General features: G+C 34.9%; 1 protein-coding gene across 5 annotated transcripts in view; it reads left to right on the top strand.

The window, feature by feature from the left end:
- RANBP17 (RAN binding protein 17) overlaps positions 1-27,679 on the top strand; it is a 332,066-nt gene that overhangs the window by 68,437 nt on the left and 235,950 nt on the right. For all 5 annotated transcript variants that reach the window (XM_047786458.1, XM_047786108.1, XM_047786195.1 and 2 more), the window contains 2 exons: positions 3,304-3,409; positions 14,654-14,789. In XM_047786458.1, the coding sequence (XP_047642414.1) occupies positions 3,304-3,409; positions 14,654-14,789 (242 nt within the window). The remainder of the gene's footprint in view (positions 1-3,303; positions 3,410-14,653; positions 14,790-27,679) is intronic.

Below are 27,679 nucleotides of genomic sequence, written 5' to 3' on the forward strand. Positions count from 1 at the left end.
AAAATGAAACACAACCCACAGAATGGGAGGACATACTTGCTAATCATAACTCTGACAAGGGATTTGTATCTAGAATATATGAAGAACTCTTAATAATAAAACTATGTAATAAAAGATAAATAACCCAATTTTTAAATTAGCAAAGGATCTGAATAGGCATTTCTCCAAAGAAGATATGCAGATGACTGGAAAGCACATGGAAGATGCTTAGCAGTGTTAGTTATTAGGGAAAGGCATGTCAGAATGACAACATCCCACTTCGTACCCACTAGGAAAGAATAAAAAAGATGATAACAAGTGTTGGCAAGGATTTGGAAAAGTTGGGCCTTCATATATTGCTGGTGGGAATGTAAAGTGGTCCAGTTGCTTTGGAAAACAGCTTGGCAGCTCCTCAAAATGTTAGAACTTCAGGTATCAGATGACCCAACATTTCCAATTTTGGGTATACCTGAAAGAAATAAAAGCATATATCCACATTAAAAATGCATACACGAATGTTCATAAAAGCATAATTGATAAAGTCAAAAGGTGGAAACAGCCTAAATGCCCATCAGTTTCTAAATGGATAAACAAAATGTTGGCGTTCCCATTGTGGCGCAGCGGAAACAAATCCAACGAGGAACCATGAGGTTGTGGGTTTGATCCCTGGCCTCGCTCAGTGGGTTAAGGATCCAGCATTGCCATTAGTTGTAGTGTAGGTCACAGATGTGGCTCGGATCTGGCGTTGCTGTGGCTCTGGCATAGGCCAGCAGCAACAGCTCCAATTAGATCCCTAGCCTGGGAACCTCCATATGCCGCAGGTACGGCCCTAAACAGACAAAAGACTAAATAAATAATAAATAAACAAACAAAATGTGATATACCCAAACAATAGAATGTTATTTGACCATAAAAACGAGTGATGTACCAATACAAACTATAACCTGGTTGGTCTTTACATATTATGCTAAATGAAAGAAGACAATCACAGAGACCACATATGGTATGATTCCATTCATATGAAATAGAATGGGAAAAATCAGAGGAGACATAAAGTAGATCAGTGGTTGCTTAGGGCTGGAGGGAATGACTACAGAGTGGGATTTCTTTTGGGAGAGATGAAGATGTTCTAAAACTAGATCGTGGTGGTCGTGGTGGTTGTATGACCCTGTGAATTTATTTTTAAAAAATTATGTACTTTTAAGTGGGTGAATTGTATGGTATGTGAATTATATTTCAGTGAAGTTGTTTAAGTGGCAGGTTCAAGTGATTGGAGGTTCCCAATAGAACAAAGGATTGTTGGAGTCAGAAGATTCATTTTTGTAGATATTGAAATCACTACCGGTTATGATAAAATATTGTTGGAAAGTGTGACAATGAGCCAAAAACTAACATGTTCAGAAAATAAGGAGTCGTAGCCTGAAGGAGATTAGATCATTGCAATTAGAAAGAGAATTTGGTAGTATAGTTAGGAGACATAAGAGGTAAAGCTGAGTACTTTTATAATGTAGAGAGGGAGAATGTTCTGGAAGTAGAAATGAAGACCATCAAGTCTGTGTTCAAAGCCTAAGTTACAAAAGGTGTGGAAGAGAAATCAGCTGCCATTTGAGAGGGTCCACAGAAGAAGCACGATCATCAGGAGAGAGCATTATGTTGCTCATAAAACACGTTAGAACTGCATTTGGTAATTTTATTGATATCTTCAGTTTCCTGCATGGGCCTTTTTTTCACTAATTATACATATCTTGAGTCTGTTTTATGAATTCCTTGATGAAAGTGTTCTTATTTCTCCTGCTTAATGTCTTAGATTGCTGATATACAAGGCCACATACTTACTCAATTCTGATTTATTCATGGTTTTGTAACAGATTAAGGGACGTGGGTACTTTACTGGATTATATTTCTAATGTACAGGAAGTTTTGTCACCTCAGTAAGTTTATATTTTTCCAGAAGTTTGAAGAAATTGTTGATTAATAGTAGTGACCGATTCAATCTACAGGAATATAGGAAGAATATGTTCTTTTTTTCCATTTATTTACCCCTCCTCTGTCTTCTAACAAGCATAGTCTCTTTTATAACTCTTCAATTCAATACCTTGTAAAAAAACATTTTAGTTTACTTGAAAAGGTTTCTTAATACAGAGACGTAATTTATTTCGTTATTATGAAATAACCTGCTCATCTTTGAAAAGTCAGTCTCCAAGATTAGCACAAAATTTCTTTTTATCAAAATAATGGGTTCGTTGTTAATTATTCATAGAAGGTTTCAAAAATCTTGGAGACTCTGATACATAGATCAATGAATCTAGAGATGTAAAGTAATATGCCTAAACAAAAAGCATTCAATAAATCCAACATTTCTAAATCAGTCAATTTTGGCTGTTCCAAAGTAAGATTTGTGAAAAGCGTAGGTGTTGCCATTAGTTCCACTGTTGTAAAATTATTTAGTCCTTTGCTGCTGTTACCCATGAAGTTAATTTGGTTGTCAAACACTATAATTTGCATAGTGAAAATTTGGGATTTTTAAAAAGTTATGCATAAAAATATAAAAGGAGTAAATTTATTACCATCTGTTATCTTCCAAGCCTGGGCAATATTAAAAATGATCAGACTGGAGTTGCCGTTGTGACTCAGGGGTAATGAACCCGACTAGTATCCATGAGAACCTGGTTCAATCCCTGGCCCCACTCAGTGGGTTAAGGAGCCGATGTTACTGTGAGCTGCAGTGTAGGTTGCAGGTGTGGCTCGGATCTGGTGTTGCTGTGGCTCTGATGTAGGCTGGCAGCTGCTTCGACCCCTAGCCTGGGAACTTCCATATGCCAAGAGTGTGGCCCTAAAAAAAATTTAAAAATAAAAAAAAAAAAAAGATCAGGCAGGTGCTATCATGACATTGACTACTCAGAAAAGATACTGGCTGGCCATTGGATCAGTACTCGTACTTACTAATGGCCCTTGACGTAGACATTACATTTGATGTTTTATCAAATTTATTTCAATCTTAAGTCTTTACAGTAGATCTTACTTTCTCCATTTTGCAAATAAAAACCTAAGACTTAAAGTGGTAAGTAACTTCTACAAGATCACATAGCAAATTGGTAGAACTGGGATTCAAACATAGTTATATGTGGCTCTAAAATGTTGTTTTCACTGTTGCACTACCTTGATGAACTTAAAATACAACTCTTCACTCTCTGTCAAGAACTGAGTTCACGATAGTTTATCAGTTGTTTGGAAGAATAGGTCATTTTGCTAATTTTGGAGTTTTCTAAAAAATAAGCTTTGTTTCTGTCAATACTTCTAAACTTTTTTCCTGTTGTATATTAGGACGTCTTGCCTGGCTGGTATACTTAGTTGGGACAGTTGTTGGAGGAAGATTAACATATACCAGTACAGATGAACATGATGCTATGGATGGAGAATTATCCTGTCGGTAAGTAGCAGCCATATAATTTACAGAAATTTACTAAGTAGTTAGAAATTTAGTTATTCAGCTGGTATTAAGAGCTAAAGCATTTTGTACTTGGACTTTTTGAAGAAGGTATTATTTTCCTTTTTACTGATGAGAAAACCAAGGCTTAGAGGTTAAGGTATTTGTAGGAGTCATATCTCTAATAAGTAGTGTAGTCAAATATATTTGTATGAATAATGAGTGAACTGGATTTCCATATATTTTAATTTATTTTTAATATCTTTGTTTATAGTGAAGTAATAATATATGTTTTTGTTGAACACTTTAAAAATTCAAATGAAAGGAAAAGTTATGTATTAATTTGAAGATAAGTACTATCATCATTTTAGTAGATCTTTGAATCTTTTTTTTAATTTTATTGATTTATTTTTTTATTTACTCAATGAATTTATTACATTTGTAGTTATACAATGATCATCACAATCCAGTTTTATAGAATTTACATCCCACAACCCCAGCGCATTCCCCCACCCCCCAAACTGTCTCCTTTGGAGACCATAAGTTTTTCAAAGTCTGTGAGTGAGCATCTGTTCTGCAAAGAACTTTAGTCTGTCCTTTTTTCAGATTCCACGTGTCAGTGAAAGCATTTGATGTTGGTGTCTCATTGCTGGCTGACTTCACTTAGCATGATAGTTTCTAGGTCCATCCATGTTGCTAAAAATGCCGGTATTTCGTTCTTTTTAATGGCTGAGTAATATTCCACTGTGTATATGTACCACATCTTCTTGATCCACTACTCTGTCGATGGACATTTAGGTTGTTTCCATGTTTTGGCTATTGTGAATAGTGCTGCAGTGAACATTGGAGTACATGTGTCTTTGCGAGTTGTGGTTTTCTCTGGATAGATGCCCAGGAGTGGGATCGCTGGATCAAATGGTACTTCTAGTTTTAGTTTTCTGAGGTATCTCCATACTGTTTTCCACCGTGGTTGCACCAATTTACAATCCCACTAACAGTGTACTAGTGTACATTTTTCTCCACACCCTCTCGAGCACTTATTGTTTGTAGACTTTTTGATGATGGCCATTCTGGCTGGTGTAAGGTGGTACCTCATGGTGGTTTTGATTTGCATTTCTCTAATGATGAGTGATATTGAACATCTTTTCATATGTTTTTTGGCATCTGTATGTCTTCTTTGGAGAACTGTCTGTTTAGATCTTCTGCCCATTTTTTGATGGGGTTGTTTTTTTGGTATGGAGCTGCAGAAGTTGTTTATAAATTTTAGAGATGAATCCCTTGTCCGTTGATTCACTTGCAAAGATTTTCTCCCATTCTGTGGGTTGTCTTTTCGTGTTGTTTAGGGTTTCCTTTGCTGTGCAGAAACTTTTCAGTTTGATTAGGTCCCATTTGTTTATTTTTCTTTTTATTGTCAATACTCTAAGAGTTGGATGTAAGAAGATGTTGCTGTCGTTTATGTCAGAGAGTGTTTGGCCTATGTTTTCCTCTAAGAGTTTTACAGTAACTGGTCTTATATCTAGGTCTTTAATCCATTTGGAGTTTATTTTTGTGTATGGTGTTAGGGAGTATTCTGATTTCATTCTTTTCCATGTGGCTGTCCAGTTTTCCCAGCACCACTTGTTGAACAGGCTGTCTTTTCGCCATTGTATATTCTTACCTCCTTTGTCATAGATTAGTTGGCTGTAGGTGTGTGGGTTTAATTCTGGGCTTTCTATCCTGTTCCACTGATCTATATTTCTGTCTTTGTGCCAGTACCATAGGGTTTTGATGATTGTTGCTTTGTAGTATAGTCTGAAGTCCGGGAGCCTGATTCCTCCAGCTCCATTTTGCTTTTTCAGCATGTCTTTGGCTATTCTGGGTGTTTGGTGCTTCCAAACAAACTTTAAAATATTTTGTTCAAGTTTTGTGAAAAATGTCATTGGTAATTTGATAGGGATTTCATTGAATGTGTATATTGCCATGGGTAGTATAGTCATTTTGATAATATTAACTCTTCCAATCCAAGAGTCTTTCCATCTGTGTCAAGAATCTTTTTAATATATATATATATATTACATGTGTATTTTTCAACTTTCTTTCAACAGAAATTGTATTATATTATAACATTGTCTTGTAAACCAAAGAGGGGGTGATAATAATAATATCTAATTCATTTTGGACTGTCATAAGGATTAAATGAGTTAATAATTTTAACGTGCTTAGGACAATGCCTGGTATATAGTAAGCACTGCATTACCCGCCCCCCCCCAAAAAAAAACCCAGAAACAAAAACAAAAAACCGGAGTTCCTGTCATGGCACAGTGGTTAACGAATCTGACTAGGAACCATGAGGTTGTGGGTTCGGTCCCTGCCCTTGCTCAGTGGGTTAACGATCCAGCATTGCCGTGAACTGTGGTGTAGGTTGCAGACGCGGCTTGGATCCAGCATTGCTGTGGCTCTGGTGTAGGCCGGTGGCTACAGCTCCGATTCAACCCCTAGCCTGGGAACCTCCATATGCCGCGGGAGCGGCCCAAGAAATAGAAAAGAAAGACAAAAAAAAAAAAACAACAACAAACAAAAAAAACCAAAAAACCAAACAAACATCCCCAAACACTTCTTTTTTTAAAAAAATCAAACAAGATTGTGAACATCTTTACCTAGATATGGAGTATTCTAAGCTGCACTATAATTTAAATAGATCTTTGTTTCTGGAATTTTAGATTGTTACTCAAATTTTCTCAAATATAAAGGTGAATATTCTTTTAACTATTTCTTTATGTAGATCAAAGTAATTTTATAAAAGTCCTAAGAGCACAATAGCTGGTTAAATAGTATATAGTATTATGGAGGCTTTCAATGCACATTACCAAATGGCCTTCTGGAAAAGTTGTAGAAGTTTATCTATCCTCAGAATGAAAAGGCTGTGAGAGGCTATCATTTTTTTCCTACAATTGAACACTAGGTAGTAGGATTCTTTTATTTACCAGTTTAGAGGTAAGGAACGTCTCATTTTAGTTTGTATTTCATTTATGAATTGTGTCAAACATTCTTTTCCATTCCTTTCTTTGTCATTTTAATTTTCTCTTTGTGATTTTTTTTATTATATACAGATTGTATCATTCACCTGGTTTTCTTTTACCATCATCTTTCCTGTTTTTTTCCATAAGAACTCAGTATAAATCTAAGATTGTAGTATTTTGCTATTTCTTTTGAATGTGTTTTCTCTATATGTTTAATTTGTTTTAGAAATTTCTTTTTTACCAGCTTTAAATATTTATGTATTCAGATCTGTGAATTTTTTCTTTCACATTTTTTTCAGTGTTCATATTTGAGAAAGTTATTCCACACCTAGACAAAACATATTCACCTATATCTGCTCCTTGTTCTTTTATGGTTTGGCTTTTTATATTTTTTAATGTACCTGACTTTATTTTGTTTTATAGACTTTTTGAACATTTCCAAGGTGTTAACTATTTAATGTCTACCCCACCCTCTGCTGATTTGAAATGCCACTTATATTTTTCATAAAATTCTTGTGTCTTTTTCTAGGCCTTTCATTCCTCTCCACTGATCTTGGAGGTCTATTATTTAGTACACCATTGTCACCCTACTAAAGTCCTTAGTGTGATATTCTTCCTCATTATTATTCTTAAATATGTTCTTAAATCTTTAATACATCTGTTGCCATTTTTAATAGAAATTTCTCTCTCATTCCATACACTTTTCAACCTTTAAACAGTTTCAAATGTAATTTGAATCTGAGTAGAACATAAATATTTTTAAATTTTCTAATATTTATTATTTCCAATAAAACTACTTTAAAATATGACTGGGTACATTCTTAAAATCCTTTTAATTTTTTTTTTCTTTTTTGTCTTTTGTCCTTTTAGGGCCGCACCCACAGCATATGGAGGTTCCCAGGCTAGGGGTCTAATTGGAGCTGTTGCTGATGGCCTACACCAGAGCCACAGCAACACAAGATCCAAGCTGCATCTGCGACCTACACCACAGCTCACAGCAATGCCAGATCCTTAACCCACTGATCAAGGCCCGGTATCGAACCCGCATCCTCATGGTTCCTAGTTGGATTAGTTTTTGCTGTGCCACAATGGGAACTCCCCATCAAAATGCTTTAATTTTAAACCAAGTGAATAACTTTTCTCTGTATCATCTTTAAACATAACATTACATATTTAGTAATGTGTGAATAAAGTATAAATTTTTCTGTAGTTTGAATTTTTAAAGTTTGCACTGGCAAGTAGAGAAATATCCACTGGCACTATTTTTCCTGAAAAATGTATATAATTGGAGATAAACCAAAAGCAGTGTGCATTTACCATGTGAAAAAATTTAATTTTTTCCTTAAGCAGCAAACATATTTGGGTGTAAATAAGATTTGTTCTGCATTTTTGCCTGTATTCCCTAGAAAACAAAGCCTTAGGTAAAGTTTATGGGCTAAGATTTTGGGGAGAGGGGTGTGGTAAAGAATACACTTTCGGGGAGGGAAGAATGAAGGAAAGGTGAGAGAATGAGAGAAAACAAGTAGAGTTAATCCTCAGTATTTGCAGATTCCATTTTTGCGAATTTATATACTTGCTAAAATTTGTTAGCCCCCAAACCAATAACATGCTGCTGTAGTCATTCTTGATTGTGCGCGTGGTGGTGGAAAATTTGAGTTGCCCAGTGCACACTTTCCCATCTGAGGTTGAATAGATGCTCTGTCTTCTTGATCTGCTCTCACACAGTAAATAAGTGTCCTTTTTGCTATCAGTTGAGTGCTGTATTTTTGACGTTTTTGTGCTTTTTTGTTGGCGGTTTTGCGTTTAAGATGTCCCTCCAGCATAGTGCTGAAGCGTGGTCTAGGGCTCCCAAGCACCAGAAGGATGTAATGTGCCTTACAGAGCAAATGCGCATGTTAGGTAAGCTTTCTTCAGGCACAAGTTGTAGTGCTCTTGGTTATGAGTTTGATATTAATGAATCATCAACAATATATATTAAATAAGATGTCTTTAAACACACATAAAACTGGTGTGTGTTGATTAGTTGATGAAAGTATTGTGACCAACGTCCTCAGGAACCTATTCCTGTATTTCCTCGAGGAGAAGTGGTTTAGTGTTTGCTACTTGAGTTTTTCACAGCAGTTTTATAGAACATAACTACTACAAATGAGGGTCATTACACATCTGGTCACTCACTTTTACAGTTTTCCCCCAGAGACCACATGGAACCACTGTGTTTCAAAACAGTCCTAAAGACAAGCAGTTTACCTCCTCACTTATTTCTGGGTCCCATTTCTTTGTGGTCGAAACCTACCCCTGGAGTGTTTAACATTTTCCTACTTCTTAGTTGTGTTCCCTGGCCTCTTTGAGAAGCTGCTGAAGAAGCCAGAGCTTCTGTTGTCCTGTTGCTTGGACGTGGGGGCTGGCTGGAGCTGTGGTAGGCCTTTCCTTTTCCCCTGAGGGAGGATTCAGCAGTGTAGGAACTGGGTCAGTCTTTATCGGGACTACAAGACAAATGGTTGGCTGAGCCCAGAGTGGGCTGAGAGGTGGTGGTGGGGTTGGTGGGTATTTAAACAGGGCCGAGCAGATTCGAGGTGGGGTATGTACTGGGACTAACATATTTTGTCAGAAAAAACATAAATAGGTGTTTTAACATACTGAGATTTTAAAATAAGAATGACGTTTTATGTAAAAATGTAAAATATCAATTTCATGTGAAGAAATTCCAAGTAACGGGAACTGTGATGCTGTTGTTGCCTTCTGTGTGTGATGACCTTTTTCACTCCTGGGAGAACACTGCCGAATTAGAACATTGAGAAACTCTTGCCAAAAAATCTATGTGTAATTTTATCCAGAAAAGGCTGCTATTCATAAAAGCTTTCAATACTGTGATAATTATTATTAAAACATATTACTTTAACATATTTAACCATGCCTAACATTTAAACGTAGCAAATAAATGTATTTGTGCTCAGGCCACACAATTCTAATTAAGTAAAGATAGTTTTGTAATCATCTCAGTTTCATTCATCATGACCAGACTCCTCTTCCTCTGGAGAGATTTCCCAGGGATTTTGTCTAATCCTGTATCCTGTCAATTTGCTAGTGCAGATCTTCTCTAGTGGCTAGTGGGTGGCTGCTTCTTTTAGGCTCATTCCTCTCGGGCCGCCCTCTCCTTCTCCCGTGTGACTCTCACCTGTTTATCTCCCAGTCACCCCCTCATTATTCCTTGAAGACCTTGGCAGCTAGCTCAGAGTTTTACTCTCAGTCCCAAACCTTGCTGTGGTAGAGATGACCTCAACCTTTATCCCATCGGAGAGTGTTCCTTTCTCTTCTCTACTCAGCAACATCCAGTGGCTTCCTGTCACACATGAGACAAATTACAAATTCTTGCCATGGCCCAAAGCCTACTGTACTACTTCTCTGACCTTATTTCCTGTCCTTTTGTATTCAACTCAACTACGTCCATGGGCCTCCTTGCTCCTCTTTGAGTATTACGGCTACATTTTCGCCTTCGAGCCCTTGCGCTTCTCTTCTGCTAGGAGTGCTTTCTCCCCGATGTTCGTGCGGTTCTCCGTCACTTCAGTCAGGTCTGTACCCAGATGTCTCTGCCTCTTTTGACCTCTGTATCCAAAATAACATCCCCATTCTACTTTACTTTTCTTCATAGTGCTTGTTACCACTTGATGTTTGTTTATTCCACTAACTTAGGGAAGGAATATACTTTATCTCCTTTGTTCACTGCTGTATTTTTTATCTCTTCTGCTGGGCAAAATCTAAACTCTGAAAGAATCCAGAATTTTCTCTTAATTTGTTGAGTGATAAAAGAAATCGCACACATCTATAGATAGGTACCCTTGCCAACTAAGATATCACTCAGTGATATTGCTCAGTGATTCTATGTTGTTTTTAAATTATTGCCGTCTGACTTCCAAACATGTACTGAACTGTTTGACTTGCATCTTCTGTCCCACAGGTACCTCTAATTCAATGACTACAATTAAACTCGTCTTTTCTATCTACTCCTAACCCTGATTCTCTTCACGTATTTCCTCACTGTCCACTCAGCTGCCTAAGCCTGAATCTTGGGAGCTCTCCTTAACTTTTTCTTTTTTCTCCCACTAGCATCCGTATAGTCATGAAATCCTGTCAGTTCTACCTTCTACTTATCCCAGTTAGTCCAGTTATTTCTGTCATCCCCGTTGTCATCCTCTCACCATTTACCTGGATTCATGCAGTTTTAAATGGACATCTTGTTTCCTCGCTGGCTTTCTAAAATATAGATCTGATTTTATCTGTGCTCTCCTTAAGCTCTGCAATGACTTTCATTGTGCTTGGGATTAAAGGCAGCATAGCTTATCAGGCTCTTCATGATCTGGGTCCTTCCTGTCTCATTAGCCTCATCCCCTGCCACAGACTGCTTCATACCCATATTGAACTTTTTTCAGCTTTTAAATGAGCCATGCTTTGTCTTCTGTGCCTAAAGAGCTACACATGCGTTCTCCTTTCTCTCAACACACTCTTTGCTCTGTTCCATCCTAGAATATTAGGAATTCTAATTTCTTTGTTATATTTATTATAGCAATTGTCATTCCTTATTCTAAGTGCTTGTTTTATTGTCTTTCTCTGCATAGGCTATAGATTTCTAGATGACTGAGAATATATATGTTTTGCTCACTGTTGTATTCTGAACTCCTAACATATACCTGCCACATAATAGGTTCTCAAATATTTGTTGACTGAATGAATAGTTATGTAATTGGATATTCAGGGAAATATAAAATAGCTGACTGTCCAGAATTCATTTCTTTGCATTTGAAATGGTGTGCTTATATCCTACTTGGATCAAAATTATTTAATTGTGTATTTATCCTTTTATTCCCTCTATGCCCCAAAGATAATTTAAGATAAAGGTAAAATGTAAATGTAGGACAGTAAATTGAGACCAGAAGTGAATATTGTATATAAAATACAAGCTTTGGTCTTAAGCATTTGTTAGAGGTGTCCACAAATTTTTGAAAGGCACTGCGATAGAAACTGTTTGTCCTGTATCTTTCTTTTCGTTTTCTGAAGTAATAGAATACTTGAAATGTTTTGCTTGGCATTGGCCACCTGAATAAAGGCTAGGTTTACTAGACTCTCTTGCAGCTAGGTTTGGTTCAGTGATTATGTTCTGGGCAATTGAGTGTAAGTGAATATGGTGTGCATAACATTTATACACATGGGTGGAGCTGAAGAAGCCGTCTTAGACCAAAAAGTGATTGGGTGAATGGAGGCAGGTATAACAACAAAACAGAAGGAACCTGAGTTTCTGATATACCATGCAGCACCAACTAGTCCTAGAGCATTGCCTTGGAATTTTGCTTGAGAGAGAAATAAATATATTAGAATATAATGTACATATTTATATATAAATAATGTATATATATATTTAAACACATTAGAAATAGATGTGTTATTTCAGCAAATGTAATTTTGGCTTTCAAGCACTTGTATCTGAACTTCTTATACAACTATCAAAGCTGGTTTGGCAAATGGATCATGTACCTTTCTGGGAAATCTTTCTTTTTCTACGGGGGATGTCATTGCCTTTTCGCCACCCCGCTTGTAAAGCCACCCCAGCAAACTTGTCTTTTGGTTTCATGTCTTCTTCAGATTTGTGGGATGTATACTATAAAAAGGATATAAAAGTAAACAAGCAATTGCATAGAATCAACAAAGAACTAGAATAGGACAGGGGTGGGTCTACTCAATAAAGAATTTAAAAGTAAGATATGCTTTAGGTTACTTGAAAAATCACTTGGATCCAGGCATAAAGTTTAGTGTGTGTGTTTAACTGAAAATTGCTTCATCAGTCTGTGCATTCACCAAAACACAGACTTTAAAAGTCAGCTTTGTCCCTACTCAGAATTAGAGGAAAAAAACACATCTTCTTAGGTAAAACAAACAAATAAACAAACCTGGTTATTAATCTGATTCTTAAATTTGATCTTTACTAAGTTTTCCTTCATGAATTTTAATGATATTTAGTAAGTAAAAGTTGTCCAAATAGTATTTCATAACACTTCAGCAATAAGACCAAGTTTTTTAAAGTTAATTTGCTGTAACCTAGACATTTTGGCCGTAGAACTCTTTGCAGTTAGGGAAGAGGACAGCAGTTGTTTTTCACTGAAATATAACTTTATATTCAAAATGAGATCATTAAAATTTGACATAGCCTTAATATTATGTAATTTTTGAAAGATTAGGTAAAAAGTAATTGGGCAAGACATATTTTGTGAGAGCAATCAGTGGAATAAAATAAAATATTCAGTAAGTGATATAAATGCATAAACAGACCTAGTATATATGATAAAGGATAATTCAAAATGGTGAGCAAAAGATAAACTATACAAGAAAGAAGTGATATTGAAGCAGCTGGGTAGGCCTCTGGGAAAAAAATGTTGATCCATATCTCACAAGATATGGTCAAGATTAAGTTTAAATATATCCCAGAAGTAGATGTAAAAAGATGAAACATAAAAACACCTCAAATTCAGGTAAGACTTCATTATTATGCAAAAATCCACAAGCAAAAAAAAATTGATAGATTTTCTGAATAAGAAGAAAAAATTATGCATGGTATTAAAAAGTTATAATCAACATCAAGAGACCAGTGAAAAAATGGGGGAAGATATTTACATCTCAATCAAAGGCAAAGGGCTCAGTTTTCTAATATATAAAGAATTTGTAGAAATTAGCAATAAAAACACAATAGAAAAAATCAACAAAGGATATGGGCAAAAAGGTCACACAAAAAGACATAATGTATGCTTTAGAAACATGGAGAAAATTTGACTTCATGAGAGAAATCAAGTTAAAACTTCACTAAGATGCCATTTTTCAGATTCCGGTAGATTCTAAAGTTTAATACACCCTGAATTATCTGTATGTATATAGACTCTCTCATATACTGATGATAGGAGTATAAATTATCTTGATTTCTTTGGAAGGCAATTTGGTAATAACTGTCAAAATTATAAAATTAATATTTTTTAAGCTAGTAATTTGACTTTTTAAGTATATTTGAAGTATATATATTGTAACTGTACATGTGTGAAATGATGTGTTCCAGATTGTTAATTGCAACATTTTTGTAATAGAAAAAAATTGTAAATAACCTTAGTGTCCATCGATAGGGGAAGGCTTGAAAATAATATGGTACATTCATATAATGGGATGTTAAACAGCTGCAAAAAGAATAAGGAAACTGTATCTGACACGAAAAGATGTGTAAAATATATTATTAAATGAAAACAACCACGTTTAACAGTATAACTATAGAATGCTCCATATGTGTAAAGGAGTTGGGAAGGGAATATATATTTACCTATACATACATTAAAAAATCTCAGAAAAGACACAGACTATAACTGTGTGTGTGTGTTTATGTTCTTGTGAGCATAAATGGAAGGGAGTGGCTAGAGCTAGGCATAGCAGCTGCCTTCGTGCAATTAGAAAAGGAGAAAAAGGTGCCATTTCCTCCAGAACTTCCTCTGTCTCTGAAAATGATTGTTATGGCTATTTTGTTAGCACCAGTCACTTGGCAGCCATTCACTGGAAAATTTTAATGAAAACAGCTAAATAATAGGATTTGGGGCAGAAAACTCTATACTAAGCTTTTCTATTAAGCTGTTTCTCTAGGAAATTTAACCTTTAGTTCATTTATAATTTTTGATAGCAGTAGTTGCATATTTGTATTAAAAATAGTTGATTTGGTTATGATCATCTTGTAATTGGTTCCAGGTAAGATTTTATTACTCATTAAGAAAGTGATAATAGCTTGATGAGTGTTACTCTTGATTTTTTTGTGACCCTGAGGTATATAGTTACATGAAAATATGTTGAAATAAAAGAGTAAAATACACATTCAATATCATTCTTCCTTTACTAAATTATTTTATATATACATAAGTATATAAGGTAGTATCTATGTTTATATTGTATTTATAATTGTAGATTTTTATGTATATGTTATATATTTATATATATATGCCATAAGTATTTACATATAAATATTTAGTAAAATAATAAATGTGTGTTCAGAAGGGATTAGACCAAATTGTAGTACCTCTTAGTAGGTTCTCAAATGATTTTTAAAATATTTTCTTTATAAACGTTTGTGTTTTCCACTTTTCTTAGTGATTATGTATTATATAAAATTGATGGTAAATGTTTTAATGTTTCTCTAAGAATTTTTACTGAAGCTTTTTTTTCCCTTCATGAAAAGAGTTTTTCAGCTTATATCTTTAATGGATACCGGATTGCCTCAGTGTTCTAATGAGAAAGTAGAACTTGCAATTCTGTGGTTCTTGGATCAGTTTCGTAAAACATATGTTGGTGATCAACTTCAAAGAACCTCAAAGGTAGGTGTTTACTAGAGATTGAAACTAATGATATTGAAGATGAAGGAAGATGTTCAGCTTTAAGCTGAAGGACATATTTGAGCCATTTCTACATAAGAAGTTTAATTGAACAATTGAAATAAATTGATTAATTGGTATCAAAGGCAATATGAGACTGCTTGTTTTATGCCTAGATTTACCATTGTCTTTAAAGATTGATTGGCAGAGTTGGTGAATATTTTTAATGTGGCCAGTCATTATATAGTTAAGATTATTTTAAACACCTAAATAGGTTTTGCCTTATTATATTGTATTTCAAGGTTTAAAACATCAGGCTTACTCTTTTAGGAGGGTTTTTTTTTTTTTTAATATTTATGTGGTTTCCAATGTATTTTCTACGTATTCCTCAGCATTTTTACATGATAAAAGATGAAGACAAGAAGAGTTAGACATGCCTATGAGAGGCCACAGTTAACTCACCTAAAGAAGGGAACACTTGTGCTATGGTAGTTAAAAGTTTAGCATCAGCAAGTTTAGATGAATTGATCTTAAAGCATTAAGATATTATTGAGGGCATTTATATGAACCCTAACCAGATACTTAGTAGAATTTGTGACACTGAGTAAGATCTGTGAGGGTTTTTTTCTGTTTGTTTTTCTTCCTGGAATAATAACTCTCCAAAACCTTCTCTGTAGGAAGTCCTAAAGATATTCTTATCTCCTTTGGATTTATAGTTTGTATTAGTAATATTGAAGGATTTCTTATTTGAAAATTTTAGAATAAACTTTTAATATTGAACTGAGCTTTCTTTCCTCCTGGGAAATTTAGCTTAACCTTCAGTTCATTTATGATCTTCTGTTAATAGTAGTTGTCTGTAGTATGAAAAGTATTTGATTTTATTAAGATCTTCCTTTAATATAGTTCAGGCAGTTTTTTTTTTGCTTTTTAAGAAATTGATGGAGCTTGATGCTTTCTTTATGAAATAATATTGTGATATTTTCTTTCCACTGAAAATTTTTTTCATTCAAGATTAATATCAATACAATTTTCATAGAATAAAGCTGATGTTGAATGAGACCACTAGGGAGAAAAAGGAGTCACTAGATATAAATGTTTTGGGTTGACAGTAAGACAAATTAGAATAAGACGAAAATTACATGGCATGAAATTTATATAGGATACACATCTTTTAAAATCCCAGTTGTGTTACTTCACAGTTGAGTGTAAATTGAATTATGATAAATTGACTTGTTTTAAATGTACCCAGGGAGTTTGTTGTTTTGCTTTTGCAAAGATGAGTATTCTTGAAACATTACTTATTTAATATCCATTTGGTCTGGGTCTTAAATCAGAACAGTTTAATATGAAATGGAAAAGCCTTCAAATTATTGTGTTTAAAGACTTGAAAAAGAAATAGTAAAATGAAAACAATTGTTGTAGGGCAATGGGATTTGAGAATTTTTTTCCCCAATGATCCTTGTTATGTATATGACTTTTAATATAACGTAATAATATATCAGGTGAAAAGGGTGAATTATAAAAGATCAGTTTTTCTTTTTTGAAATTGCTTGCATATTAGGAAAACGATAAACACATCATCAGACCAGTGTTGATTCTTCTATTTTAATTTTACTCTAACACTTTTGATGTATGCGTCTTGCCTGTTTTCAAAGAGAATAGGGTGATTTTATTTCTAAGGCATTCCTACTGCATAACACTAAAATGAAACCAAAGCTTTCCACTTTTCTTTTTTTCTTTCTTTTTTGGCTTATCTGCTTTCGTAGCTTTTTTGGAGGTTCTGAATGTGTGTCCTGGCACTTTTCTGTGATGTATAGAAATATGTCCTCTGAGTGTGAACTCCTCACATTCTCCCTAGGTCTCCTAACAAACCTGTAAACCTTGGTATTATTGTTCCCATTTTACAAATGAAAGAACAGACTAAGTTGTTTAGAAGTTCTGCTATACTATTCTTCTTTCAAACAACTAAGGAAGACTAAATGGAAAATGTTTTTTGCTGAAAGTGTTGTTGCATTCCAGATTGTGGCAATAAAAGGTGGGGGAGCATCAGTAGGCAAATCATGTTTAGTGTGTACCAGGAACTTAGTCACTGTCATTTAATTGGATTTTACAGAGTATGACGTAAAGTTTTTTCCAGTCTCTTTCTATGTATGTCATCAGTTTCATGCTTCAGTACTCCATACTTGTATTGCATACTTCAGGTATACTAAGCTTTTTTCAGCTCCTTTAAACTGTCTACATTCTCTGTCAGTTCTGGACTTTTGTGAAACGATGTTTCTTCTGCCTAGGACACTATTTTTTTTAAATCCAGCTTCCACCTCCCTGCCTTACTTGGCTAATTCCTCTTATCTTTCACATCAGATACCCTATCCTTTAGGATGCTCTTCTTAACTTAAATTCTGGGGGAGTTCCTCTTCTCTGTCCTCTGCTTTAACATTATTATACTGCGCTGTAACTGTTTGTCAGCAAAACACGTATAGACTGTAATTTGCGTTAGGACTGTTTCTGTCTCCTTTATTGTTATCATTTCCACATGCTTGGCATATTGCTTGTGTTGTACTTGATAATGGTTAAATGTATATATATTTAGTAGAATTTCATAGGAATTCTAGATCACATGTATAATACTAGATCTCATGTATAATATTATCAGGTAATAAAGGGAATATTCTCGAGTTGGAAAATGATGCCGACTTTAATAAGTTGTTTGGCAACTTTAAATAAGGTATACCATTAATAAGCATCTTAAAAATTTTATAAAAGCCTGCATATGCAAAACAATATAATTGTAGAAATAAAGGCTTCAGGAACCAAGGTAGGAATCATTGAATTGTCCTAAGTGATGTATATAGAAGTATGTCCTAAATGTGAGACAGAGAAATCATAAATAGTAGTTATAGGCATTAATTGAGCAATTAGTCTGTGCCAAAGATTTTGCTCAGCACTTGACAGGCATCTAATTTCATCTCATGGAAACTCCATGGAAATAGTTATCTTTATTAACTCTCCCATCTCTTTTAACAGATAGGGAGATTGAGGCTTGGAATGGTTAATTAATGTGATTGAGTGGTTGAATCTGGATTTGAACCCAGGACACCTGATAGAGCCTGGGCTGCTAACTACTTTGCTGTATTGCCTACTGTTGGATCTTTGTTGGAATATTGAATGGGCCCTTCAAATTCAAGAGGTTCTAAAAAGAAACGGGACTGTCTTCTAAAACTCTTTCTACCTACTTTTCTGAGAATGGTTTTGAACCCCAAATTTCCACCTCGTTCTTAATTCTTATATCTGACCTGATACCCAATCTTGCTGATTTTGTTTTCTAAATATCTCTCAGGCTCCTTCCTTTTCATCCTCATTGTTACTGCTTTCATATCATGTTAGATTTCAGAAGTCTTCTGCTTGTACTCTTTGTTTCCATTTTTCCTTCTTCCCACACAGTCCATTTTCCTTACTGCCACCAGAGTAATCTTCTCTTCAGTAGAAAACCAGGGAGAATAGTGCAGTGAACACTCATATCTGCATCCTACAGCTTTGTCAAATCGGAATGCTTTGCCCTCTTTGCTTCAGGCCTGTATATTTTAAAGTTAAACACTAAAAACATACTGCATTGATTTTGTTGTTCTCACTTCTTGCCCAAAAGTAACCACTATCCTAAGTTTAATGTTATTTTCATGCATGATTTTGTTCTTTCCCTCATTTCTGTATATTTACAAATAAAACATAGCACTATTAACTTTATAGAAAATTATTATGCAGGAACTTTTATGCAGTATTGTTTTTGAGATTTATCCATGATAATACATAAAGTTCTAATTAACTTATTTTAACTACTGCATGTTATTACAGTATATTTTTGTGCAATTACATATTCTTTTTTCTTTAATGTATGTTGAACATTTACAATTTTAAAGTTTACAAAAATACATATTCTAATACCTATTTCCTCATGCATATGTGTGAGTTTCTTGAAGGAATATAGTTGCTAGGTTGTAGAATGTTCATATCTTCAGCTTTACAAGGTATTATCAAGTTGCCCTTCTTAGTATTATAATAGTTTATTCTTCCTCCTCCAGCACAGCAGGTATGTGTTGCTGTACATTGTCATAATATTTGCTTTTGTCAGATTTTGAAGTTTACCATTCCTCAGGAAACACATTTCTCCCTGTGCCATTTCTCTGCTTAAAATAATTATTGATTCCCTATTATTTACAAAATAAATTTCTTCTTATGGTCAAACTTTGCCTACTTCTGCAGCTTTTTCTTGTGACACTGCATTCTCCTCCGTGACATGTTGTATATGTACTGCTGTGTATTTCCCACTTGTGTATTTCTACTCATTATCCAGTGAATATTAATAAGTAACTAGTGTGTGTCAGGCAGAAAGGATGGTCCATCTCCTAGTAAATTTAGTAATTAAAGAGGAAGATGGTAAGTAAAAAAAAAAATTAGATGCTTGGCACACTTCTATGTTGAAATAGTATGTAAATAAGGAAAAGACAGACTGTTAAATGTACTGGGACATTTGGTTATAGCAATCTAAAAGTTTGTATTATTTACAGCATACAAAAATCTTACAAAAATCAAATCCAAGTAAGTTAGAGGATTCTTAGTGTGAAAAGTAGGAGATAAAGATTTAGAGACAGGGAAGGATTTTTCTAAGTTTAAAAAGCCCAAACTATAGACACAAAGGTTGATAAATTCTACATTTTAAAAGTAAAATCTTCTGTGGATCAAAAAGATGCCATTTTCAAAGTAAGAAGACAATCTGTAGACAGGTTGTAAGATATTTGTAATACATGCAATGCAAAGAGAATATTCAGTTATATAAACACTTTCTATGAATCTGAAAGAAAAACAATTCAGTAGAAAAATAGGCAAAAGATGTGAATAAACAATTCACAGAAGAGGAAATCAGAGTTGCCAATAAATATAAAAAAAATGTTCATCCTTTCCTGAACTCAGGGAAGTGCAAATTAAAGCTGTAATGAGATTACCATGTGACACCTATTAGCTGGAGACAATTACAAAGTCTGACAAGTATAAGTATACATACAATGAAATAATTCATAATATGTTCTCCAACGCACAACGGAATGAATAGAATTCAAAGAGCCAAAGAAATTTGGGAAACTCACGGGCATGTGGAAATTAAGTAATACACTTCTAAATAACCAATGAGTCAAAGAAGAAATAAGAAGGGAAATTGGGAAATGCTTCCTTGTGAAAGAAAATGAAGGCACAACATACCCAAACTCGTAAGATTCAGCCAAAGCAGTACTTAGTGGTAAGTTTATAACTGTAAACACCTACATTAAAAGAAGAAGAAACATAACTTTAATAGTTGAACTTCTACCTCAACACACTGGAAAAATAGGAAAAAAATAATCCTAAAACAAGCAGAAGGAAGAATATGCTAAGATTAAAATTAATGAAATAGAAACTTGAAAATAATAGTAAAAATCACTGAAATCTAAATTTGGTTCTTCAAAAAGATTAACAGCTGACAAACTTCAGCTAGATTGACAAAAAAAAAAAAAAAAGAGAAAGATGCAAAGTACTAAAATCAGGAATGAAATAGGGGACATTACTATTGACCTTACAGAAATAAAAAGAATTTTAATGAATGGAATATTGTGAACACTTGAATACTAATAAGTTAGATAACCTAGGTGAGATAAACAAATTCCTCGAAAGACAAACTACTGAAACTGACTCAAGAAGGTATAGAAATCTAAATAGACATACAACTAAAGAGACTGAATTGGTAATCAAAGACCATCCACAAAGAAAAAGCCAAGTCCAGATTGCTTCCCTAGTGAATCCTGTTAAACATTGAGAGAACTCATACCAATTCTTTATAAATGCTTCTAAAAAGTAGAAGAGGAGGGAACATGTCCCAACTTGTTCTATGAGCCCAGTTTACCCTTATGCCAGAATCACACACAAAAAAGCTACTTGCCAATCTCTTATGAATATAGATGGAAAAAAAAAAAGCCTAAAAAATAATATAAGCAAACTGAATCCAAAAACTTATAAAGTGTTACCCTGTGATCAGGAGCAAGAAAAAGAAGTCTCTGTTAGACATTATAGTAGATGTTCTGGTCAGGGAAATTAGACAGCAGAGTGAATAAAGGACACCTAAGTGGGAAAGGAGGAAGTAAAACTATCTCTGTTCACAGATGACATGATCTTGTATATAGGAAATTCTAAGACTCCTCTGAAAAATCATTAGAATAAAAAAATTAGTGCATTTGCAAGATAGAAGATCAATATAAGAAAGCAAGTGAATATCTATATACTTGCTGTAAACAACCTGAAAACAAGTTGAAAACATTCCATTTACAGTAGTGTCGGGAGTTTCCATTGTGGCTCAGTGGTTAATGAATCCGACTAGGAACCATGAGGTTTCAGGTTTGATCCCTGGCCTTGCTCGGTGGGTTAAGGATCTGGCGTTGCCGTGAGCTGCAGACACGGCTTGGATCCGGCGTTGTTGTGGCTGTGGGTGTAGGCTGGTGGCTACAGCTCCAATTAGACCCCTACCCTGGGAACCTCCATATGCCGCGGGTGTGGCCCTAGAAAAAAAAAGACAAAAAATAAAAAATAGTAGTGTCAAAAAGAGTTAAATATTTAAGAATAAATTTAACAAAAGTGCAAACGTAAACCAAAAGCTACAAAACACTATTGGAACAAATTAATGAATATCTAATAAATGGAAAGATTCCGTGGTCCTGAATCAGAAGACTTAAATATAGTTAAAAAGGCAATACTATCCAAATTTATCTACAGCTTCAACACAGTTTCTATCAAAATCTTAGTTGTCTTCTTTGCAGGAATTGACAGACTTATCCTAAAATTCATATGGAAATTCAAAGAGCCAGAAATAGCCATAACAATCTTGAAAGGAAGAACATACTCTATTTCCAAGTTCAGAACTTATTACAAAGACAGTGTAGTACTGTCATAAAGGTAGACATATAGGTCAGTGAAATGTAACTAAGTCTCAGTGTAAACTCTCACATTTGCAGTCAGTTTATTATTGACAAAGATACCAAGACAATTCAGTGGTGGAAGAATAGTCTTTTCAACAAATGGTACTGGGACAGCTGGATATCCAAATGTGAAAGAACGAGCTTGGATCTCTGTCTCCCATCATACACAAAAATTAGGTCAAAATGAGTCAGAGCTAATGTAAGATTTAAAACTTTGGAAAGAATAGGAGTGTATAGTCACGACTTTGGGTTGGGCAATGTTTTCTTAGACATGACACCAAAAGCACAAGTGGCCAAATTAACATAAATTGGACTTCATCAGAATTAAAAATTTATGTGTTTTTTTTTTTTTGTTTGTGTTTCAAAAAACACCATCAAAAAAGTGAAAACACAGAGTTCCCATTGTGGCTCAGCGGTAATGAACCCAACTGGTATCCATGAAGATGTGTGTTCGATCCCTGGCCTCGCTTATTGGGTTAAGGATCTGGCATTGTTGTGAGCCGTGGTGTAGGTCACAGACACGGATCAGATTGGGCATTGCAATGGCTATGGCATGGGCTGGCAGTTGTAGCTCCCATTTTACCCCTAGCCTGGAAATTTCCATATGCCATGGGTGTGGCCCTAAAAAGATTTAAAAAAAAAAAAAAGGTCATTGTGCTCAAAATAATGATCTATGCACTTTTTTTTTTAAACAAAAGATTATTCATGGAAGCCTAAAGTGTAATTGTGAAAAGGAAAATAAATTTGTCCATCAGCAGGAGAATGGATAAGTAAATTTTTGTGTGGTCATGCAGTGGGATTCTGTATAGCAATGAAAATTCATTTTGGAGTAATCCCCCAAAACATTCATATTATTGTAGGAAAAAAAGCCTCTGATATGATACTCTGTATATTAAATATATTAAAGATGTTAATAATACATGTTCATGAATTCTATGTATAGTGAAAATAAAAGATGTGTGTGAGGGAGTTCCCTTTGTGACTCAGTGGGAGACGACTGGTGTCTATGAGGATGCAGGTGATCCCTGGCCTCGCTCAGTGCGTTGAGGATCTGGCATTAAGTGAGCTGTGGTGTAGGTCACAGACGCTGCTCAGATCCAGAGTTGCTGTGGCAGTGGTATAGGCCGGCCACTGCAGCTCTGATTTGACTCCTTGTCTCAGAACTTCATATGCCGCCGGTGTGGCCCTAAAAAGAAAAAAAAGAAAAAAAAAAAAGATGTGTTTGAGATTGGTAGGCACTAAAATAAAATAATTGTTACATCTGGTTGAGCAGAAGCATAGACTAGGGAAGAAGGCACGAGAGATCTCAACTTTGTTGTTGAATGTTTTATTTCTTAGTCTGCTTGGTGGGTTTGCATGGGTGTCTGTTATGTAGAGGTCCAGCAAAGTGAGTGAAGAAAGATCCATTATCAGTTCACATTATTGAGGCTGGAGGGAGGCAGGGAAGGAAGATTCTTAAAACAGAGAAGTGAAACAGGTCACATTCAAAGACTTAGGAATGAAAATTATATTAACCCTGTCAGTTACAACACGAGGAAAAGAAGATAGTGAAATAATACCCTCAGAGTTTTGAGTAAAAATTACTTCTAACTTACAATTTTATATCCAAACTTAAATATGAATATAGAATGAAGACATTTTCAGTCAAAGCCTCAAACTTTACTTCCCCTACACTCTTTACCAAGAAGCTGGTGGAGGCTGTGTTCCACCCAATTAAAAGAGTATTCACAGAAAGAAGAAACAAGTGCCTGGGATCTGAGAATCAGGGAATCCAGCACGAGGGGCAGAGGGCATTTCCAGCTTGGTGGCCAAAGGAAAGTCTAGGATGACAGCTGTGCCTCAAGCAGAGTGACTAGTTCAGACTGGAACAAGTGGGAGATCATCAGCTTTTCTTTCTCTTTTTTTTTCTTTTCTTTTCTTTTTTCTTCTCTTTCTTTCTTTCTTTTTTTTTTTTTTAAGGACCAGGTAGATTGCCTGATGTGTTGGATCACACTCAGAGAAATTGAGGGGTTTTACAGAATAAATAAGAGTTTTAGGATCTATTTGCAGTAGGCAGAAACATAGAAACCTTAGGTAAAATGAAAAGCAAGTCAAACTCGTGTATAAGAACAAGAAGTCCTACACAGACAGACAGAAAGAACAGAAATCCCAGTCATAGCACTGTGTAGCTTAGTCGTGAATAATAGATACAGTGTCGTAAATATATTAAGCGAGTCAAAGATCTAAGATCCAGAATTCAAGAAATAGCTATATGAGTATGTTATTTAGAAGAATGGATGAAGATTATAAAACAAACAGCTGAAAGAGTTGAAAGTGGGTTCACTGCATATTGGAATCAGGTGGGGAGGGGTATGTGCGAGAGAGGTTGGCAGCTTTTTGTTATTACTGTTTGATTTTTAATATATGTGTATAATTTTAATAGAAATGCAGATTAATTTGGGCAATGGCAATGATCATTTTTTAATGTAGTGATAATGGTATTATAGGAACATAAAGAGTATTAGCTCAGAAGTTGGGAGTCAGAGAAGGCTCCTGGCAAAGGGAATTGATTCCCCAGTGGAATCTGGAAAAATTAGTAGAAGCTATGGGAAAGAAAGGAAAGCAGGGTGCATATCCTAAGAGATCAGAGCAGAATGCACGAAGCCTCAAAGGTTCTGCATTTGAAGAAATCCAAATAGGTTAATATAGCTAGGGTTCGAGGTGTCCCCAGAGACCATTACAGAGCCTAACAATATTAGATTCTCAGTAAAAGTTTATTGCATTAATGAGTATATAACTAATGTATGAAAAGGGTTTTTTAAAAATGAAAAATCTGAGAAAGGAGACACATGGCAGTCAAATGCAGCCTGCTTTTATCTAGAGCTCCTGAAGTCTAGGTAGGAAGATATAGCAAATTCAGACCTCTACAAACTGACCAGCTTGTTGTCCAACTGCGCGGATTGTTTCTGAGATGCGTAAATAATCTGTTATGAGGTTCAGTAACAGTATAAATACAAGAATCCCGCATATTCTTGAAAATGTGCTAACAAAAAGTGTGGCTAATAGTTAAACTGTTTATGAAAATAGATCAACCATTTAGAATATTAGGATACAAATTTAAAATATTCAAACTCTTCTAAACGTAATAGAATCTTGCTTAGGTTAAATCAGAATTTTTTGCAGTATTTTTTCTTTATTTTTATATCAGTTGTTTTCTGGTAAGTATTGCTACTGCTTTTTTGGTCTCATTTTATGGTGGATGCCACCATTACCATAATTATACAATGCCTTAATTGAGAACAGTTTTAAATATTACATTTTAAAATTTGATGTTCATTCATTAGGAAAAGTTTATCGTAACTATGTAGGTGTATATGTATTTATTTTTAATTCAAGTATAGTTGATTTACAATATTAGTTTCAGGTATACAATATAGTGATTCAGTATTTTTATTGATTATATGCCATTTAAAGTTATTGCAAAATAATAGCAATATTTCCCTGTGCTGTACAATATATGCTTGTTGCTTTTTTCTTTTATACATGGTAGTTTGTATCTCTTAATTGCCTACTCCTATCTTGCTCTTCTTGCCTTCCCTCTCCCCTCTGGTAACCACTAGTTTGGTTTCTCTATCTGTGAATCTGTTTCTGTTTCATTATACTCTTTCGCTTGTTTATTTTTTGGATTCCACATGCAAGTGATAACAGAAGGGTATTTGTCTTTTCTGACTTATTAACTAAGCGTAATATTCTCTAGATCCATCCATGTTGGTGCAAATGGCAAAATTATATTCATTTTTATGGTTGATTAATATTCCATTGTTTGTGTATACTACTCCTTCCTTATCCATTCATATGTTGATGGACAATTGGGTTGCTTTTATATCTTGGCTATTGTAAATAGTGCTCTCTCAACATTGGAGTGCATGTATCTTTTTGAATTAGTGTTTTTATTTTCTTCAGATACATACCCAGGAGTGGAATTACTGGGTAATATGGAAGTTCTAATTTCAGTTTTTTGAGGAATTCCATACTGTTTTCCATAATGGCTGCACCAATCTTCATTGCTACCAAAGCTGCACCTTTTTCTCCACATCCTCACCAACATTTGTTATTTGTGGATTTTTTGGTGGTAGTCATTCTGATACATCTCCTGGTTTTAATTTGCATTTTTCTGATACTTAGCAATATTGAGTATCTTTTCCTGTGCCTGTTGGCCACGTGTATAATTGCTTTTGAAAAATGTTTATTCTGTGAGTGCCTGTTGTGGCATAGCAGATGTGAACCCAGCTGGTATCCATGAGGATGCAGGTTCGATCACTGGCCTCACTCAGTGGGTTAAGGATCCGGTGTTGCCTTGAGCTGTGGTGTAGGTCCCAGATGTAGCTTGGATCTGGTGTTACTGTGGTTGTGGCACAGGCCAGCAGATATAACTCCAATTAGACCCCTAGCCTGGGAACTTCCATATGCATGGGTGTGGCCCTGAAAAAAAAAATGTTTATTCTGGTCTTTTGTCCATTTATTAATCAGGCTTTTAAAAAATATTGAGTTTGAGCTGTTTATGTATTTTGGATATTAACCCCTTGTTGGTCCTATCATTTGCATTCAGTGGGATGTTTTTTCAGTGTGGTCAGTGGTCTCCTTTGCTGTGCAATAGCTTTTTAAGTTTAAGTAGGTTGCATTTATTTATTTTGGCCTTGGTTTCTTTTTGTCTTAGACAAATCTTAGAACATGTTTCTATGATTTATGTCAAAGAGTGCCCTGCCTGTGTTCTCTTCTAGGAGATTTAGGGTTTCGGGTCTTACCTATAGGTCTTTTGTCCATTTTGATTTTATTTTTGTATGTGGTTTGATTATTTTACATATAGCTGTCCAGTTTTTCCCACACCACTTATTAAAGAGACTGTCTTTTCTCCAGTGTGTATTCTTGCCTCCTTTGTTGTAGAATGGACCACAGATATGTGGGTTTATTCCTGGGCTCTCTATTCTCTTCTATTAATCTGTGTGTTTTTGTGCCAGCACTCTGCTGTTTTGATTGCTGTAGCTTTGTAGTATAGTCTGAAGTCAGGGAGGGTGATAGCTCAAGCTTTATTCTTTTTTCTCAACATTGCTTTGGCAATTCTGGATCTTTTGTGATTCCATATAAATTTTAGGATTATTTATTCTAGTTCTGTGAAAAATGTCTTAAATATTTTGATATGGATTACATTAAATCTGTAGATTGCTTTGGGTAATGTGGATGTTTTAACAATATTATTTCTTCCAATTCATGAACATGGAATAACTTTCCATTTCTTCATATTATCTTCAGTTTCCTTCATCAGTGTTGTATAGTTTTCAGAGTATAGGTCTTTCACCTCCTTGGTTAGGTCTTGTTCTAGGTATTTTACTCTTTTTCATTCCATTTTATTTTTATTTATTTATTTATTTTTGCTTACGTTATATATATTTTTTATTTATTTATTTATTTATTTTAGGGCCGCATCCATGACATGTGGAAGTTCCCAGGATAGGGGTCAAATTGGAGCTACAACTGCCGGCCTACACCACTGCCACAGCAACATGGGATCTAAGCTGCAACTGCAACCTATACCACAACTCATGGCAATGCCAGAACCCCATCCCACTGAGTGAGGGCAGGGATCAAACCCATATCCTCATGGATATAGTCATATTCATTTCCACTGTGCCACAATGGGTACTCCCTTGATTCCATTTTAAAGGGGATGGTTTTCTTGCTTTCGTCTTCTGATAGTTCATTATTAGTGTTTACAAGAGCAGCAAATTTCTGTATATTAATCTTGTATCCTGCAACTTTACTAAATTCATTTATTAGCTCTTATGCTTTTTTGTTGCAGAATTTAGGATTTTCTATATATAGTTTTATGTCATCTGCAGTTAGTGACAATTTTAGTTCTTTCCT

The sequence above is a fragment of the Phacochoerus africanus genome, chromosome 1 (genome assembly GCF_016906955.1).
Source record: "Phacochoerus africanus isolate WHEZ1 chromosome 1, ROS_Pafr_v1, whole genome shotgun sequence".
Lineage (NCBI taxonomy): Eukaryota > Metazoa > Chordata > Mammalia > Artiodactyla > Suidae > Phacochoerus > Phacochoerus africanus.